The 20,065-nt window shown below is 38.2% G+C and overlaps 1 protein-coding gene across 1 annotated transcript in view; it reads right to left on the bottom strand.

Annotated features, from left to right (window-relative positions):
- Positions 1–14,697, bottom strand: part of notch3 (notch receptor 3) — a 95,771-nt gene extending 81,074 nt beyond the window's left edge. Inside the window, 2 exon segments of the mRNA XM_061905227.1 lie at positions 12,286–12,358; positions 14,415–14,697. Coding sequence (XP_061761211.1) covers positions 12,286–12,358; positions 14,415–14,475 — 134 coding nt within the window. The 5' untranslated portion in view covers positions 14,476–14,697.
- Positions 14,698–20,065: the final 5,368 nt, after the last annotated feature.

Genomic DNA, 20,065 nt, shown 5'->3' with positions numbered 1-20,065 from the left:
GAGAAAATTTGAGTGGTCTGGTGCTCCTCGGGCCCTATCAAGCGTATTGAGATATTGAAATGTTAACAAGCTAACATTAGCATGCTAACCTTTTGAGCTAGTTTTGCAACCATTCAACCAAAGAGTCTTTCTGGAGAAAATTAGAGTGGTCTGGTGCTCCTCGGGCCCTATCAAGCGTATTGAGATATTGAAATGTTAACAAGCTAACATTAGCATGCTAACCTTTTGAGCTAGTTTTGCAACCGTTCAATCAAAGAGTCTTCCGGAGAAAATTAGAGTGGTCTGGTGCTCCTCGGGCCCTATCAAGCGTATTGAGATATTGAAATGTTAACAAGCTAACATTAGCATGCTAACCTTTTGAGCTAGTTTTGCAACCGTTCAATCAGAGAGTCTTCCGGAGAAAATAAGGGTGGTCTGGTGCTCATCGGGCCCTATCAAGCGTATTGAGATATTGAAATGTTAACAAGCTAACATTAGCATGCTAACCTTTTGAGCTAGTTTTGCAACCGTTCAATCAGAGAGTCTTCCGGAGAAAATTTGAGTGGTCTGGTGCTCCTCGGGCCCTATCAAGCGTATTGAGATATTGAAATGTTAACAAGCTAACATTAGCATGCTAACCTTTTGAGCTAGTTTTGCAACCATTCAACCAAAGAGTCTTTCTGGAGAAAATTAGAGTGGTCTGGTGCTCCTCGGGCCCTATCAAGCGTATTGAGATATTGAAATGTTAACAAGCTAACATTAGCATGCTAACCTTTTGAGCTAGTTTTGCAACCGTTCAATCAGAGAGTCTTCCAGAGAAAATTTGAGTGGTCTGGTGCTCCTCGGGCCCTATCAAACGTATTGAGATATTGAAATGTTAACAAGCTAACATTAGCATGCTAACCTTTTGAGCTAGTTTTGCAACCGTTCAATCAAAGAGTCTTTCTGGAGAAAATTCGGGTGGTCTGGTGTTCCTTGGACTTTATCAAACAAATGTAGATATTGGGATATTTAAATGTTAACATGCTGACATTAGCATGCTAACTTTTTGCGCTAGTTTTGCAACCGTTCAATCAAAGAGTCTTTCTGGAGAAAATTAGGGTGGTCTGGTGCTCCTCGGACCTTATCAAGTAAATGTAGATATTGAAATGTTAACACGCTAACATTAGCATGCTAACTTTTTGCGCTAGTTTTGCAACCGTTCAATCAAAGAGTCTTTCTGGAGAAAATTAGGGTGGTCTGGTGCTCATCGGGCTCTATCAAGCCTATTGGTATATTGAAATGTTAACACGCTAACATTACCACGCTAACTTTTTGAGTTAGTTTTGCAACCGTTCAACCAAAGAGGCTTTCCGGAGAAAATTAGGGTGGTCTGGTGCTCCTCGGACCTTATCAAGTAAATGTAGATATTGGGATATTGGAATGTTAACATGCTAACATTAGCATGCTAGCTTTTTAAAATAGTTTTGCAACTATTCAATCAAAGAGTCTTCCGGAGAAAATGAGGGTGTTCTGGTGCTCCTGGGGCCCTATCAAGCGTATTGGGGTATTGAAATGTTAACCAGCTAACCTTAGCATGCTAACTTTTTGAGCTAGTTTTGCAACTGTTAAACCAAAGAGTCTTTCCGGAGAAAATGAGGGTGGTCTGGTGCTCCTCAGACCTTATCAAGCAAATGTAGATATTGGGATATTTAAATGTAAACATGCTGACAGTAGCATGCTAACTTTTTGAGCTAGTTTTGCAACCGTTCAATCAAAGAGTCTTTCCGGAGTAAATTAGGGTGGTCTGGTGGTCCTCGGACCTTATCAAGCAAATGTAGATATTGAAATGTTAACACGCTAACATTAGCATGCTAACCTTTTGAGCTAGTTTTGCAACCGTTCAACCAAAGAGTCTTTCCGGAGAAAATTAGGGTGGTCTGATGCTCCTCAGACCTTATCAAGCAAATGTAGATATTGGAATATTTAAATGTAAACATGCTGACATTAGCATGCTAACTTTTTGAGCTAGTTTTGCAACCGTTCAACCAAAGAGTCTTCCGGAGAAAATTTGAGTGGTCTGGTGCTCCTCGGGCCCTATCAAGCGTATTGGGATATTGAAATGTTAACAAGCTAACATTAGCATGCTAACCTTTTGAGCTAGTTTTGCAACCGTTCAACCAAAGAGTCTTCCGGAGAAAATTAGGTTGGTCTGGTGCTCCTCGGGCCCTATCAAGCGTATTGAGATATTGAAATGTTAACAAGCTAACATTAGCATGCTAACCTTTTGAGCTAGTTTTGCAACCATTCAACCAAAGAGTCTTTCTGGAGAAAATTAGAGTGGTCTGGTGCTCCTCGGGCCCTATCAAGCGTATTGAGATATTGAAATGTTAACAAGCTAACATTAGCATGCTAACCTTTTGAGCTAGTTTTGCAACCGTTCAATCAGAGAGTCTTCCAGAGAAAATTTGAGTGGTCTGGTGCTCCTCGGGCCCTATCAAACGTATTGAGATATTGAAATGTTAACAAGCTAACATTAGCATGCTAACCTTTTGAGCTAGTTTTGCAACCGTTCAATCAAAGAGTCTTTCTGGAGAAAATTCGGGTGGTCTGGTGTTCCTTGGACTTTATCAAACAAATGTAGATATTGGGATATTTAAATGTTAACATGCTGACATTAGCATGCTAACTTTTTGCGCTAGTTTTGCAACCGTTCAATCAAAGAGTCTTTCTGGAGAAAATTAGGGTGGTCTGGTGCTCCTCGGACCTTATCAAGTAAATGTAGATATTGAAATGTTAACACGCTAACATTAGCATGCTAACTTTTTGCGCTAGTTTTGCAACCGTTCAATCAAAGAGTCTTTCTGGAGAAAATTAGGGTGGTCTGGTGCTCATCGGGCTCTATCAAGCCTATTGGTATATTGAAATGTTAACACGCTAACATTACCACGCTAACTTTTTGAGTTAGTTTTGCAACCGTTCAACCAAAGAGTCTTTCCGGAGAAAATTAGGGTGGTCTGGTGCTCCTCGGACCTTATCAAGTAAATGTAGATATTGGGATATTGGAATGTTAACATGCTAACATTAGCATGCTAGCTTTTTAAAATAGTTTTGCAACTATTCAATCAAAGAGTCTTCCGGAGAAAATGAGGGTGTTCTGGTGCTCCTGGGGCCCTATCAAGCGTATTGGGGTATTGAAATGTTAACCAGCTAACCTTAGCATGCTAACTTTTTGAGCTAGTTTTGCAACTGTTAAACCAAAGAGTCTTTCCGGAGAAAATGAGGGTGGTCTGGTGCTCCTCAGACCTTATCAAGCAAATGTAGATATTGGGATATTTAAATGTAAACATGCTGACAGTAGCATGCTAACTTTTTGAGCTAGTTTTGCAACCGTTCAATCAAAGAGTCTTTCCGGAGTAAATTAGGGTGGTCTGGTGGTCCTCGGACCTTATCAAGCAAATGTAGATATTGAAATGTTAACACGCTAACATTAGCATGCTAACCTTTTGAGCTAGTTTTGCAACCGTTCAACCAAAGAGTCTTCCGGAGAAAATTAGGTTGGTCTGGTGCTCCTCGGGCCCTATCAAGCATATTGGGGTATTGAAATGTTAACGTGCTAACCTTAGCATGCTAACTTTTTGAGCTAGTTCTGCAACCGTTCAACCAAAGAGTCTTCTGGAGAAAATTAGGTTGGTCTGGTGCTCCTCGGGCCCTATCAAGCGTATTGAGATATTGAAATGTTAACAAGCTAACATTAGCATGCTAACCTTTTGAGCTAGTTTTGCAACCATTCAACCAAAGAGTCTTTCTGGAGAAAATTAGGGTGGTCTGGTGCTCCTCGGGCCCTATCAAACGTATTGCGATATTGAAATGTTAACAAGCTAACATTAGCATGCTAACCTTTTGAGCTAGTTTTGCAACCGTTCAATCAAAGAGTCTTCCGGAGAAAATTAGAGTGGTATGGTGCTCCTCGGGCCCTATCAAGCGTATTGGGATATTGAAATGTTAACACGCTAACATTAGCATGCTAACCTTTTGAGATAGTTTTGCAACCGTTCAACCAAAGAGTCTTCCCGGAGAAAATTAGGGTGGTCTGGTGCTCCTTGGACTTTATCAAGCAAATGTAGATATTGGGATATTTAAATGTTAACATGCTAACATTAGCATGCTAACTTTTTGAGCTAGTTTTGCAACCGTTCAACCAAAGAGTCTTTCTGGAGAAAATTAGGGTGGTCTGGTGCTCCTTGGACTTTATCAAGCAAATGTAGATATTGGGATATTTAAATGTTAACATGCTAACATTAGCATGCTAACTTTTTGAGCTAGTTTTGCAACCGTTCAACCAAAGAGTCTTTCCGGAGAAAATTAGGTTGGTCTGGTGCTGCTCAGACCTTATCAAGCTAATGTAGATATTGGGATATTTAAATGTAAACATGCTGACATTAGCATGCTAACTTTTTGAGCTAGTTTTGCAACCGTTCAACCAAAGAGTCTTTCTGGAGAAAATTAGGGTGGTCTGGTGCTCCTTGGACTTTATCAAGCAAATGTAGATATTGGGATATTTAAATGTTAACATGCTAACATTAGCATGCTAACTTTTTGAGCTAGTTTTGCAACCGTTCAACCAAAGAGTCTTTCTGGAGAAAAATAGGGTGGTCTGGTGCTCATTGGGCTCTATCAAGCATATTGGAATATTGAAATGTTAACACGCTAACATTAGCATGCTAACTTTTTGAGCTAGTTTTGCAACCGTTCAACCAAAGAGTCTTTCCGGAGAAAATGAGGTTGGTCTGGTGCTGCTCAGACCTTATCAAGCAAATGTAGATATTGGAATATTTAAATGTAAACATGCTGACATTAGCATGCTAACTTTTTGAGCTAGTTTTGCAACCGTTCAACCAAAGAGTCTTCCGGAGAAAATTTGAGTGGTCTGGTGCTCCTCGGGCCCTATCAAGCGTATTGGGATATTGAAATGTTAACACGCTAACATTAGCATGCTAACTTTTTTAGCTAGTTTTGCAACCGTTCAACCAAAGAGTCTTTCCGGAGAAAATTAGGGTGGTCTGGTGCTCCTCAGACCTTATCAAGCAAATGTAGATATTGGGATATTTAAATGTAAACATGCTGACAGTAGCATGCTAACTTTTTGAGCTAGTTTTGCAACCGTTCAATCAAAGAGTCTTTCCGGAGTAAATTAGGGTGGTCTGGTGGTCCTCGGACCTTATCAAGCAAATGTAGATATTGAAATGTTAACACGCTAACATTAGCATGCTAACTTTTTGAGCTAGTTTTGCAACCGTTCAACCAAAGAGTCTTTCCGGAGAAAATTAGGGTGGTCTGGTGCTCCTCAGACCTTATCAAGCAAATGTAGATATTGGAATATTTAAATGTAAACATGCTGACATTAGCATGCTAACTTTTTGAGCTAGTTTTGCAACCGTTCAACCAAAGAGTCTTTCCGGAGAAAATTAGGGTGGTCTGGTGCTCCTCAGACCTTATCAAGCAAATGTAGATATTGGAATATTTAAATGTAAACATGCTGACATTAGCATGCTAACTTTTTGAGCTAGTTTTGCAACCGTTCAACCAAAGAGTCTTCCGGAGAAAATTTGAGTGGTCGTCTGGTGCTCATCGGGCCCTATCAAGCATATTGAGATATTGAAATGTTAACAAGCTAACATTAGCATGCTAACTTTTTGAGCTAGTTTTGCAACCGTTCAATCAAAGAGTCCTTCCGGAGAAAATTTGAGTGGTCTGGTGCTCCTCGGACCTTATCAAGAAAAGTTAAAACGCTAACATTAACACGCTAACTTTGTTGTTTAGTGCAGATGTCACAAAAAGCATACACTGCCTGGAAATCCGTCGTCAATCTACCGAGCGGGAGGTCAGAGTCCGAGGCGTGAACTGGTAGTGACTCGTAAACCTCTAAAAGGCGGGCGGGCGGTTGTTGTTTTTGATGTGATACTGTGACATCATGGCCGCACAGGAAATAGGATACGCCGCTATCTTGGACCAGGAACAAAGACAATCGCCGTCTCCAGTTAGTTAGTTGGCGCCACTTAAGAAGCTCTGAGATAAAACGCATCAAGTTTAGAGCGGATTCTTTCAATTCTTAGAAATTGTATCAATTTTTTTGTTGACACATTACAATGAAATCACATTTTTGTGGTTTTCCTCCCCCGTCTCTGCGCTCACTCTGCATGTTCTCCATATCAGGAATCTGATCCAAGAAAGGATCTTTTCTCATTGTTTACTTCTTTGTTCCCGTGGGGGGCGGGTGGCGAGGTTTGGAGCAGGGGTCACCAACACGGTGCCCGCGGGCACCAGGTCGCCCGTAAGGACCAGATGAGTCGCCCACTGGCCTGTTCTAAAAAATAGCACAAATAGCAGCACTTACCAGTGAGCTGCCTCTATTTTTTAAATTGTATTTATTTACTAGCAATTCTAAGAGAGACAAAACTCAAATAGAATTTGAAAATCCAAGAAAATATTTGAAAGACTTGGTCTTCACTCGTTTAAATAAATGTATTTATATTTTTTCTTTGCTTCTTATAACTTTCAGAAAGACAATTTTAGAGAAAAAATACAACTTTAAAAACGATTTTAGGATTTTTAAACGCATATACCTTTTTACTTTTTAAATTCCTTCCTCTTTTTTCCTGACAATTTAAAGCAATGTTCAAGTATTTAATTTTTTTTATTGTAAAGAATAATAAATACTTTTTAATTTAATTCTTCATTTTAGCTTGTTTTTTCGACAAATATTTGTGAAATGTTTCTTCAAACTTATGATTAAAATTAAAAAAAATACTCTGGCAAATCTAGAAAATCTGTAGAATCAAATTTGTAAATTTTTTTTTTTTTATTGTAAAAGAATAATAAGTACATTTTAATTTAATTCTTCATTTTAGCTTCTGTTTTTTCGACAAATATTTGTGAAATGTTTCTTCAAACTTATGATTAAAATTAAAAAAAATACTCTGGCAAATCTAGAAAATCTGTAGAATCAAATTTGTAAATTAATTTTTTTTTATTGTAAAAGAATAATAAGTACATTTTAATTTAATTCTTCATTTTAGCTTCTGTTTTTTCGACAAATATTTGTGAAATGTTTCTTCAAACTTATGATTAAAATTAAAAAAAATACTCTGGCAAATCTAGAAAATCTGTAGAATCAAATTTGTAAATTTATTTTTTTTATTGTAAAAGAATAATAAGTACATTTTAATTTAATTCTTCCTTTTAGCTTCTGTTTGTCCGCCAAATATTTGTGAAATGTTTCTTCAAACTTATGATTAAAATAAATAAAAATACTCTGGCAAATCTAGAAAATCTGTAGAATCAAATTTGTAAATTTATTTTTTTTTATTGTAAAAGAATAATAAATACATTTTAATTTAATTCTTCATTTTAGCTTCTGTTTTTTCGACAAATATTTGTGAAATGTTTCTTCAAACTTATGATTAAAATTAAAAAAAATACTCTGGCAAATCTAGAAAATCTGTAGAATCAAATTTGTAAATTTATTTTTTTTTATTGTAAAAGAATAATAAATACATTTTAATTTAATTCTTCATTTTAGCTTCTGTTTTTTCGACAAATATTTGTGAAATGTTTCTTCAAACTTATGATTAAAATTAAAAAAAATACTCTGGCAAATCTAGAAAATCTGTAGAATCAAATTTGTAAATTTATTTTTTTTTATTGTAAAAGAATAATAAGTACATTTTAATTTAATTCTTCATTTTAGCTTCTGTTTTTTCGACAAATATTTGTGAAATGTTTCTTCAAACTTATGATTAAAATTAAAAAAAATACTCTGGCAAATCTAGAAAATCTGTAGAATCAAATTTGTAAATTTATTTTTTTTTATTGTAAAAGAATAATAAATACATTTTAATTTAATTCTTCATTTTAGCTTCTGTTTTTTCGACAAATATTTGTGAAATGTTTCTTCAAACTTATGATTAAAATTAAAAAAAATACTCTGGCAAATCTAGAAAATCTGTAGAATCAAATTTGTAAATTTATTTTTTTTTATTGTAAAAGAATAATAAGTACATTTTAATTTAATTCTTCATTTTAGCTTCTGTTTTTTCGACAAATATTTGTGAAATGTTTCTTCAAACTTATGATTAAAATTAAAAAAAATACTCTGGCAAATCTAGAAAATCTGTAGAATCAAATTTGTAAATTTTTTTTTTTTATTGTAAAAGAATAATAAGTACATTTTAATTTAATTCTTCATTTTAGCTTCTGTTTGTCCGCCAAACTTATGATTAAAATTCAAATTATTCTGGCAAATCTAGAAAATCTGTAGAATCAAATTTAAATCTTGTTTCAAAGTCCATCCATCCATCCATTTTCTACCGCTTACTCCCTTTTAGGGTCGCGGGGGGCGCTGGCGCCTATCTCAGCTACAATCGGGCGGAAGGCAGGGTACACCCTGGACAAGTCGCCACCTCATCGCAGTGTTTCAAAGTCTTTTGAATTTATTTTCAAATTTTTGTTCTGGAAAATCTAGAAGAAATTATATGTCTTTGTTAGAAATATAGCTTGGTCCAATTTGTTATATATTCTAACAAAGTGCAGATTAGATTTTAACCTATTAAAACGTGTCATCAAAATTCTAAAATTAATCTAATCAGGAAAATTTTACTAATATCCATCCATTTTCTACCGCTTATTCCCTTTTTGGGATAGCGGGGGGCGCTGGCGCCTATCTCAGCTACAATCGGGCGGAAGGCAGGGTACACCCTGGACAAGTCGCCACCTCATCGCAGTGTTTCAAAGTCTTTTGAATTTATTTTCAAATTTTTGTTCTGGAAAATCTAGAAGAAATTATATGTCTTTGTTAGAAATATAGCTTGGTCCAATTTGTTATATATTCTAACAAAGTGCAGATTAGATTTTAACCTATTAAAACGTGTCATCAAAATTCTAAAATTAATCTAATCAGGAAAATTTTACTAATATCCATCCATTTTCTACCGCTTATTCCCTTTTTGGGGTAGCGGGGGGCGCTGGCGCCTATCTCAGCTACAATCGGGCGGAAGGCAGGGTACACCCTGGACAAGTCGCCACCTCATCGCAGTGTTTCAAAGTCTTTTGAATTTATTTTAAAATTTTTGTTCTGGAAAATCTAGAAGAAATGATATGTCTTTGTTAGAAATATAGCTTGGTCCAATTTGTTATATATTCTAACAAAGTGCAGATTGGATTTTAAACTATTTAAAACATGTCATCAAAATTGTAAAATTAATCTTAATCAGAAAAAATGACAAATGATGTTCCATAAAAAATTGTTTTTTTATTTTTTCAAAAAGATTCGAATTAGCTAGTTTTTCACCATTTTTTTTGGTTGAATTTTGAATTTTAAAGAGTCGAAATTGAAGATAAACTATGTTTCAAAATTTAATTTTAATTTTTTTCCTGTTTTCTCCTCTTTTAAACCATTCAATTAAGCATTTTTTTTCATCATTTATTCTCTACAAAAAAACCTTCCGTAAAAGGAAAAAAAATGTACAACGGAATGACAGACAGAAATACCCATTTTAAAAAAAATATTTTTGGACTGGACTCTTACGGTTGTGTTGGATCCACTATGGATTGAACAGTATCATGTTAGACCCGCTCGACATCCATTGCTTTCGGTCCCAGAGGGGGGGGTTTGCCCACATATATGGTCCTCTCCAAGGTTTCTCATAGTCATCATTGTCACCGACGTCCCACTGGGTGTGAGTTTTCCTTGCCCTTATGTGGGCCTACCGAGGATGTCGTAGTGGTTTGTGCAGCCCTTTGAGACACTAGTGATTTAGGGCTATATAAATAATCATTGATTGATTGATACATGGATTTATTTATTAAAGGTCAATTAAGCAAATTGGCTATTTCTGGCAATTTATTTGTGTATCAAACTGGTAGCCCTTGGCATTAATCAGTACCCAAGAAGTAGCTCTTGCTTTCAAAAAGGTTGGTGACCCCTGGTTTGGAGTGTCACCTCAGTGCTGGTCCGACCACTTCAATAATGTCCCCGTTACAGGAGTCCCGTTGAAAAGCCCCGAGAAATTGTTCTTATTCTCACTAAATCGACATCAAATCTGTATTTGTGTCCACTTGTGATGTTCAACGAAAAAAAAACTGCCTGGGTGAAATTACACATTGACCGACTTAATGACTCTCCCGCAGCAAATGATTGATAAAAATGTGACGGCTGCCAATGCCGCCCCTGCTTTTTTTTTTTTTTTCCATTTTTATTATTTGATGTGCCGCCTGATCTTTAACCCCCTTTAACTTTTAGAGGGAAGCAGGTGTCTTTTTTGAACAGTAACACTCACACATGTTGCTTCTCTAAACAAGCTAAACGAGCTTCAAGGGTGGGTGGGGGGCGGACCCCCTGCGGAGATAGGAGGCTATTTCACTCGACTATTGTGACGACCATCCCCATCAAACAAACCCCCCCCCCCCCCCCCCCCCCCATTCTCCCTTTCCTCGCCGTCCAATTTAAAAAAAGAGTGAGAAGGTGTGTTGGTGCTAATCTCTTCTCTTTCCTCATGTCCTCATGTGTCATGTCTTTTTAGTTTTTTTGGACTGTATTGTGCAATAATGTTGTATGTGTATATATATATGTATATATGCATGTGTGTGGATATATACATATTACAAACCCCGTTTCCATATGAGTTGGGAAATTGTGTTAGATGTAAATATAAACAGAATACAATGATTTGCAAATCCTTTTCAACCCATATTCAGTTGAATATGCTACAAAGACAACATATTTGATGTTCAAACTCATAAATATTTTTTGTTGTTGTTGTAAATAATCAATAATTTTAGAATTTGATGCCAGCAACACGTGACAAAGAAGTTGGGAAAGGTGGCAATAAACACTGATCAAGTTGAGGAATGCTCATCAAACACTTATTTGGAACATCCCACAGGTGTGCAGGCTAATTGGGAACAGGTGGGTGCCATGATTGGGTATAAAAACAGCTTCCCCGAAAAATGCTCAGTCTTTCACAAGAAAGGATGGGGCGAGGTACACCCCTTTGTCCACAACTGCGTGAGCAAATAGTCAAACAGTTTAAGAACAACGTTTCTCAAAGTGCAATTGCAAGAAATTTAGGGATTTCAACATCTACGCTCCATAATATCATCAAAAGGTTCAGAGAATCTGGAGAAATCACTCCACGTAAGCGGCATGGCCGGAAACCAACATTGAATGACCGTGACCTTCGATCCCTGTATCAAAAACCGACATCAATCTCTAAAGGATATCACCACATGGGCTCAGGAACACTTCAGAAAACCACTGTCACTAAATGCGGTTGGTCGCTACATCTGTAAGTGCAAGTTAAAGCTCTAATATGCAAAGCGAAAGCCATTTATCAACAACATCCAGAAACACCCCCGGATTTTCTGGGCCCGAAATCATCTAAGATAGACTGATACAAAGTGGAAAAGTGTTCTGTGGCCTGACGAGTCCACATTTGAAATTGCTTTTGGAAATATTTGACATCATGTCATCCGGACCAAAGGGGAAGCAAACCATCCAGACTGTTATCAACGCAAAGCTGAAAAGCCAGCATCTGTGATGGTATGGGGGTGCATTAGTGCCCAAGGCATGGGTAACTTACACATCTGTGAAGGCACCATTAATGCTGAAAGGTACATACAGGTTTTGGAACAACATTTGCTGCCATCCAAGCGCCGTCTTTTTCATGGACGCCCCTGCTTATTTCAGCAAGACAATGCCAAGCCACATTCAGCACGTGTTACAACAGCGTGGCTACGTAAAAAAAGTGTGCAGGTACTTTCCTGGCCCGCCTGCAGTTCAGACCTGTCTCCCATGGAAAATGTGTGGCGCATTATGAAGCGTAAAATAGGACAGCGGAGACCCCGGACTATTGAGCGACTGAAGCTCTACATAAAACAAGAATGGGAAAGAATTCCACTTTCAAAGCTTCAACAATTAGTTTCCTCAGTTCCCAAACATTTATTGAGTGTTGTTAAAAGAAAAGGTGATGTAACACAGTGGTGAACATGCCCTTTCCCAACTACTTCGGCACGTGTTGCAGCCATGAAATTCTAAGTTTATTATATGCAAAAAAAATTAAGTTTATGAGTTTGAACATCAAATATGTTGTGTTTGTAGCATATTCAACTGAATATGGCTTGAAAAGGATTTGCAAATCATTGTATTCTGTTTATATTTACATCTAACACAATTTCCCAACTCATATGGATTGGATTCTAGTCGTCACTGAAAACGAGATGAGGCTCAGATCCAGGTTTCGGTGTGTACATTTTTGGAAAGTGACTTACATGCATCGGGAGGGCGACTCTACACACGTCCCTCCGTTCTCACAGGGCCTGTATTTATCCGTGCAACGGAAACCTGCAAAGGGAATACAAGAAACAAGTTGCATGAATGGAATGAGTTTGTTTGGGTCGTATAATCAACCGTTATACGCAACAGTCACACACAGAAAGAAAAAGAGTGACCGAAAATAGGAATAGGCTGAAGCCAAAAGCTTATATTTGCCTATCCGATAAATGCACTGAAAATTACATTGCCTGGAACATCAAAGGAATTAACGCTATATTTTATAATTTCCATTAATTCCTCTATCAAGGCTTTCTTACACCTTTAGAACTACATGTCTTCAACTCATCACTAGGCTTGTTGCAACATTTATCTCCTAAAACTGAAATATTTATGTATTTTATATTCCTTCTTACTTGACATATTTCAAAAATGTTCATCCCCCTCTAAATGATAGTTTTCCCCTCTTAATCTAAACTTAGTATAAAGAATACAAGCTGCAAGGTTGTTGTTCTTTACTCCAAACATCATTTCCATTGTTTTTAAAAACACAATATCTGAAAACTTTTAACACACTTATGAACAATGCATTGGTCGGCTCATAGCAGCACACTTTGTGTGTTGTTATAATTACTTTTTTTAATAGTCTTGAACACATTAATAAAATAGACCCCAACTCCTCCTCCTGCATGGAGTGCAACATGTGGCATCCTGCAGACTTTTTTTTTTTGGTCTGCTTTGAAATGCTGATAAATAGACTGTAAGTGCAAAAAAAAATGTGCAAAAAGAAGTTGTTTAGGGAATGTCATTCAACATTAAACACACTTTTTTTTTATTTGAGAGTTGTGCAAAGCTAAAGCTTTAAAATATTAGCATGCATTAAACCTCCTGATTGCATTGCATATGTAAAAATGCACATATAAAAATGCATTGCGTCTAAAAAAAATTATATATAAAAAATGCTTTGCATGTATAAAATGCATTGCATATATATAATACATGTATAAAAATGCATATATAAAATTAATTGCATACATAAAAATTCATATATAAAATGCATTGCATACAGTATATATAATGCATGTATACAAATGCATATATAGAATGCATTGCATATATAAAAATGCATATATAAATGCATTGCATGTATATAATGCATATATAATTTGCATTGCATATATGTAATGCAAATTCAAAAATGCATTGCATATAAAAAAATGCATGTATAAACTGCATTGCATTTAAAAAAGGCATATATAAAAATGCATTGCATATATATAAAATGCATATATAAAATGCATTACATATATAAAAATGCCTATATAAACTGCATTGCATGTATATAATGCATATATAAAATGCACTGCATATATAAAAATGCATATATAAAATGCATTCCATATATATAATGCATATATAAAAATGCCAATATAACATCCATCCATCCATTTTCTACCGCTTATTCCCTTTCGGGGTCGCGGGGGGCGCTGGCGCCTATCTCAGCTACAATCGGGCAGAAGGCGGGGTACACCCTGGACAAGTCGCCACCTCATCGCAGGGCCAACACAGCATATATAAAATGCTTTGCATATATAAAAATGCATATATATATTTAATGCTTTGGATATATAAAAATGCATAGCATATATAAACATGCATAAATAAAATTGCATGTATAAAAATGCATTGCATATATAAAAGACATTTGTAAAAATGCATATATAAAATTGCATATATGAACATGCATTGCATGTATAAAAATGCATATATAAAATTGCATATATAAGACATGTATAAAAATGCATTGCATATATAAAAGACATTTGTAAAAATGCATATATAAAATTGCATATATAAACATGCATTGCATGTATAAAAATGCATATATAAAATTGCATACATAAATTTGCATATATTAAAATGCATATATAAAATGCACAATTTTTGCATGAATATTGTGAAAATGCGTACATAAATTTGCATATATAAAATGCATCATTTTTGCGTGAATATTGTGAAATGGTTGTAGACTTTAAAAAAAAAGTCCTGCTAGAGGGGCCCCCTGGGCACCGTGTCCAAACATGTCCCCTCAAACAAACCAAACCCAACTCCTCCCGCGGCGACGTACCTTCAACAAGATGCATGAACAATAAAAAAGACAAAATAATCCACAGAATATTCCCTTCCATTTCGGTGGAAAAAAGTTCCCAGCAACTTGAAGGCGTCTCCCCTTCTCAGTAGAAATACATCCTTGTTGTTGTTGTTGTTGTTGTTGCAAGTAAGTGGAGGTGAACGGAAGCTCCAGAGTGGACGCCACGGGCTTTTGTGGTGCGGTGGCGCCGGGAGAGTCGCGTTAAGTTGTGTGTTCTCCCCGAAGAAAGTTCCTCCAGCAGCTCAGCCTTGATGGGAGATTCCTGAGAAAACTGCCGGGGTGGAGGTGGAGGGGCCGTGCAAGTGTGTGCAGACTCCGCCCACTTCTCTCTCTCTCTCTCTCTCTCTCTCTCTCAGGCTGAAGACCTTTAAAGGCCTACTGAAATGAGATGTTCTTATTTAAACGGGGATAGCAGCTCCATTCTATGTGTCATACTTCATCATTTCGCCATATTGCCATATTTTTGCTGAAAGGATTTAGTAGAGAACATCCACGATAAAGTTTGCAACTTTTGGTCGCTAATAAAAAAGCCTTGCCTGTACCGGAAGTAGCAGACGATGTGCGCGTGACGTCACAAGTTGTGGAGCTCCTCACTTCTGAGCATTGTTTACAATCATGGCCACCAGCAGCAAGGGCGATTCGGACCGAGAAAGCGACGATTTCCTCAATTTGAGCGAGGATGAAAGGCGGTATAGCTCGGTTGGTAGAGTGGCCGTGCCAGCAACTTGAGGGTTGCAGGTTCGATTCCCGCTTCCGCCATCCTAGTCACTGCCCGTTGTGTCCTTGGGCAAGGCACTTTACCCACCTGCTCCCAGTGCCACCCACACTGGTTTAAATGTAATTAGATATTGGGTTTCACTATGTAAAGCGCTTTGAGTCACTAGAGAAAAGCGCTATATAAATATAATTCACTTTAATTCACTTCACATTCGTGGATGAGGAAAGTGAGAGTGAAGGACTAGAAAGAAAAAAAAAAACTATACAGTGGGAGCGATTCAGATGTTATTAGACACATTTACTAAGATAATTCTGGAAAATCCCTTATCTGCTTATTGAGTTACTAGTGTTTTAGTGAGATTATATGGTCGTACCTGTACAACCTGAAGGTCGGCCCCGCACCTTTCTTCAGCACCAGTCGACGGGCGGTGGCAATGCCCATCTCTGCCCTTCGCAAGGACCCTCTTCGAAACACGATCTTTCGAAGTGATCGCTGCATAATACACTGTACTTTGTGGGTGTGTGGTCCAATCCAACCGTGTTCGCTTGACCGCTCCGTTCCATAGTAAAGCTTCACCGTCATCTTTCAGGAATGTAAACAAAGAAACACCGGCTGGGTTTGTGTTGCTAAAGGCGGCCGCAATACACCGCTTCCCACCTACAGCTTTCTTCTTTGACGTCTCCATTATTCATTGAAAAAGTTGCAAAAGATTCAGCAACACAGATGTCCAGAATACTGTGGAATTATGCGATGAAAACAGACGACTTATAGCTGGGAACGGTGCTGGAACAAAATGTCCTCTACAATCCATGACATCGCGTCATCATACCGACACGTTTCAGCAGGATATTTCGGCGCAAAATTTAAAATTGCAATTTAGTAAACTAAAAAGGCCGTATTGGCATGTGTTGCAATGTTAATATTTCATCATTGATATATAAACTGGTGACTTGTTCAGGGTGAACTGAGATAGGCACTAGCGCCCCCCGCGTACCCAAAAGGGAATAAGCGGCAGAAAATGGATGGATGTATAAACTGTCAGACTGCGTGCTTGGTAGTAGTGGGTTTCAGTAGGCCTTTAACATTCTGTTAGCACAGGCCTGGGCAATTATTTTGACTCGGGGGCCACATTTAGAGAAAAAAAATGTGTCTGGGGGCTAGTATATCTTTTTTTAGGAACCATCCATCCATCCATCTTCTTCCACTTATCCGAGGTCGGGTCGCGGGGGCAACAGCCTAAGCAGGGAAACCCAGACTTCCCTATCTCCAGCCACTTCGTCTAGCTCTTCCCGGGGGATCCCGAGGCGTTCCCAGACCCGCCGGGAGACATAGTCTTCCCAACGTGTCCTGGGTCTTCCCCATGGCCTCCTACCGGTTGGACGTGCCCTAAACACCTCCCTAGGGAGGCGTTCGGGTGGCATCCTGACCAGATGCCCGGATGGCAGAGCTTCTCACCCTAAGGGAGAGACCCAAACTCATTTGGGCCGATTGTAGCCATGATCTTATCCTTTCGGTCATGACCCAAAGCTCATGACCATAGGTGAGGATGGGAACGTAGATCGACCGGTAAATTGAGAGCTTTGCCTTCCGGCTCAGCTCCTTCTTCACCACAACGGATCGATACGACGTCCGCATTACTGAAGACGCCGCACCGATCCGCCTGTCGATCTCACGATCCACTCTTCCCCCACTCGTGAACAAGACTCCTAGGTACTTGAACTCCTCCACTTAGGGCAGGGTCTCCTCCCCAACTCGCAGATGGCACTCCACCCTTTTCCGGGCGAGATTCGTATTCATATACTGTGTGTGTGAAGTGAAGTGAATTATATTTATATAGCGCTTTTCTCAAGTGACTCAAAGCGCTTTACATAGTGAAACCCAATATCTAAGTTACATTTAAAGCAGTGTGGGTGGCACTGGGAGCAGGTGGGTAAAGTGCCTTGCCCAAGGACACAACGGCAGTGACTAGGATGGCAGAAGCGGGAATCGAACCTGCAACCCTCAAGTTGCTGGCACGGCCACTCTACCAACCGAGCTGTGTGTGTGTGTGTGTATGTGTATATGTATGTATGTATGTTTGAAGACTTCAATTTGGGGCGGCATACATAGCTCGGTTGGTAGAGATCTGCGTTCAAAAGACTCCGGCTTATTAGTGATTCCTAGAGCTCAAAAAAAGTCTGCGGGCTATAGAGCGTTTTCCGTTCGGGCTCCAGTACTCTGGAATGCCCTCCCGGTAACAGTTCGAGATGCTACCTCAGTAGAAGCATTTAAGTCTCATCTTAAAACTCATTTGTATACTCTAGCCTTTAAATAGACCTCCTTTTTAGACCAGTTGATCTGCCGCTTCTTTTCTTTCTCCTATGTCCCCCCCTCCCTTGTGGAGGGGGTCCGGTCCGATGACCATGGATGAAGTACTGACTGTCCAGAGTCGAGACCCAGGATGGACCGCTCGTCGGGACCCAGGATGGACCGCTCGCCTGTATCGGTTGGGGACATCTCTACGCTGCTGATCCGCTTGAGATGGTTTCCTGTGGACGGGACTCTCACTGCTGTCTTGGAGCCACTATGGATTGAACTTTCACAGTATCATGTTAGACCCGCTCGACATCCATTGCTTTCGGTCCCCCAGAGGGGGGGGGTTGCCCACATCTGAGGTCCTCTCCAAGGTTTCTCATAGTCAGCATTGTCGCTGGCGTCCCACTGGATGTGAATTCTCCCTGCTCACTGGGTGTGAGTTTTCCTTGCCCTTTCGTGGGTTCTTCCGAGGATGTTGTAGTCGTAATGATTTGTGCAGTCCTTTGAGACATTTGTGATTTGGGGCTATATAAATAAACATTGATTGATTGATTGATAAATATAATTCACTACACATGGAGAGAGAGACAGAGAGAAAGACGGCCCTGGCTTAGAATGAAAATGGTCCAAGTCCCGTCCTCCATGTCTTGAAAGTGGTTGTTTGTGCTGTTAATTGCAGTACATGTATACATACATCTAGTTGGTAGACTGGAACACATCTAGTCCTCTCTTGTTGGTTTGCATGTGTACACATTTGGGATGGCCGATAACATTGCATACTGTGTTTCTGTGGTTGGGGAAAAAAAAGAAAGAGAAAGACCAGGCCTCCCCTTGTCTTAAACCCCCCCCCCCCCCCCCCCCCCACTTAAATCATAGAGGCTCGGTTGTTCCACAGGCCAGTTCTCCCCGGCAGAGACAATACAAGTTGATTTGAATCATAAAGGGAGTCCGGCACTATGACACAGTTTTGCTCGGCAGGGGAGGGCGGCACACTAATATTCAAGCACACTGCCCCCGATGCCACTGTCTGCCACCTGGCCCCCCCCCCCAACATCACACTTGTCCCGGCCTCGAATGAAGTACAAGGCGGCCAATGAAGTTCGTTAGTGCGGTGACGTCCCGCATCGGGAGCGATGAAAGGGGACACCTGCTTCATTTGGCACCCGCCGTGTCGTCAGCAGAACCCCATTCGACTTTCAAGGCGAGTATCAAAAATGATAAAAGTAAAGTATCTCCCAAAAGTGAGAACACCGCTCACATTTCAGTAAGGGACGATACTAGGTAGGGTTGTCCCGATACCAATATTTTGGTACCGGTACCAAAATGTGACCACAAAAAATTGCGTTATTGGCTTTATTTTCTCCCAAAAAATCTTCCGGTACATCAAACATATGTTTACTATTGCAATTTATTTTTAAATAAAATAGTGAACATACTAGACAACTTGTCTTTTAGTAGTAAGTAAACAAACAAAGGCTCCTAATTAGTCTGCTGACATATGCAGTAACATATTGTGTCTTTTATACACCTGTTATTTTGCACACATTATGAAGGACAAGTGGTAAAAAGTAATTATTAATTAAGAGCTGATGCAGCCAGCCGTTTCTACATACAGCTACAAAAGTAAAACAACAACAACAATAACAAAAAACGTAACACTTTAGTATGGGGAACGTATTCTAAGTGACTAATACTTAAGGGTTAGGGTTACTGTAGTTTTGTGTTTTGTTATGTAAGAAGAGACCATATTCATGAAGTGGTGTTAAAGGGAGAATCATAGGAATGTATGTATGTATATATGTATGTATGTGTATATATGTATGTATATATATGTATGTATATATATATGTATATGTATATATATATGTATAAATAATGTGTGTGTATATATATGTATATGTATATGTGTGTATATATATGTATATGTATATATGTATATGTGTGTATATATGTATGTACATTTATATATGTGTATGTATATATATACACACATATATGTATATACATATATATGTATGTTTGTGTATATATTTGTGTATATATCTATATATATATATATATATATATACGTACATGTATACACATGTATATATATGTATATATACATATTTACGTATATGTATATACATGTAGATGTGTGTATATATATATATATATATATATATGTATTTATAACTATATATGTATATATACCTATGCATGTATATACATGTATGTATATATATATAAATATGTATATATATGTATATATATATATATATTTATAACTATATATGTGTATATATACCTATGCATGTATATACATGTATGTATATATATATATATATGTATATATTTATATATATATATATATATATATATATATATACAACCACTTCCTTACTAATAAGCAATAATTCTGAGGTTATTGAGGGAAGACTCTTAGTTAATGGCTTACAGGTTGTATAATAAGGCCATGCAGAATAAGGCATTAATAAGTACTTAATAATGACTAATTAAGAGCCAAGATTTTACTATTTTGGGTTTTAATAAGAAACTAATTAATTGGTGAATATGTTCCCCATTCTAAAATGTTACCAAAAAAACATATTCACTGTGGTGGGAGAAGGAGCGG

This window comes from Nerophis ophidion, linkage group LG07 (assembly GCF_033978795.1).
Source record: "Nerophis ophidion isolate RoL-2023_Sa linkage group LG07, RoL_Noph_v1.0, whole genome shotgun sequence".
Taxonomy (NCBI): domain Eukaryota; kingdom Metazoa; phylum Chordata; class Actinopteri; order Syngnathiformes; family Syngnathidae; genus Nerophis; species Nerophis ophidion.
This window is presented reverse-complemented; position numbering and strand designations above follow the sequence as displayed.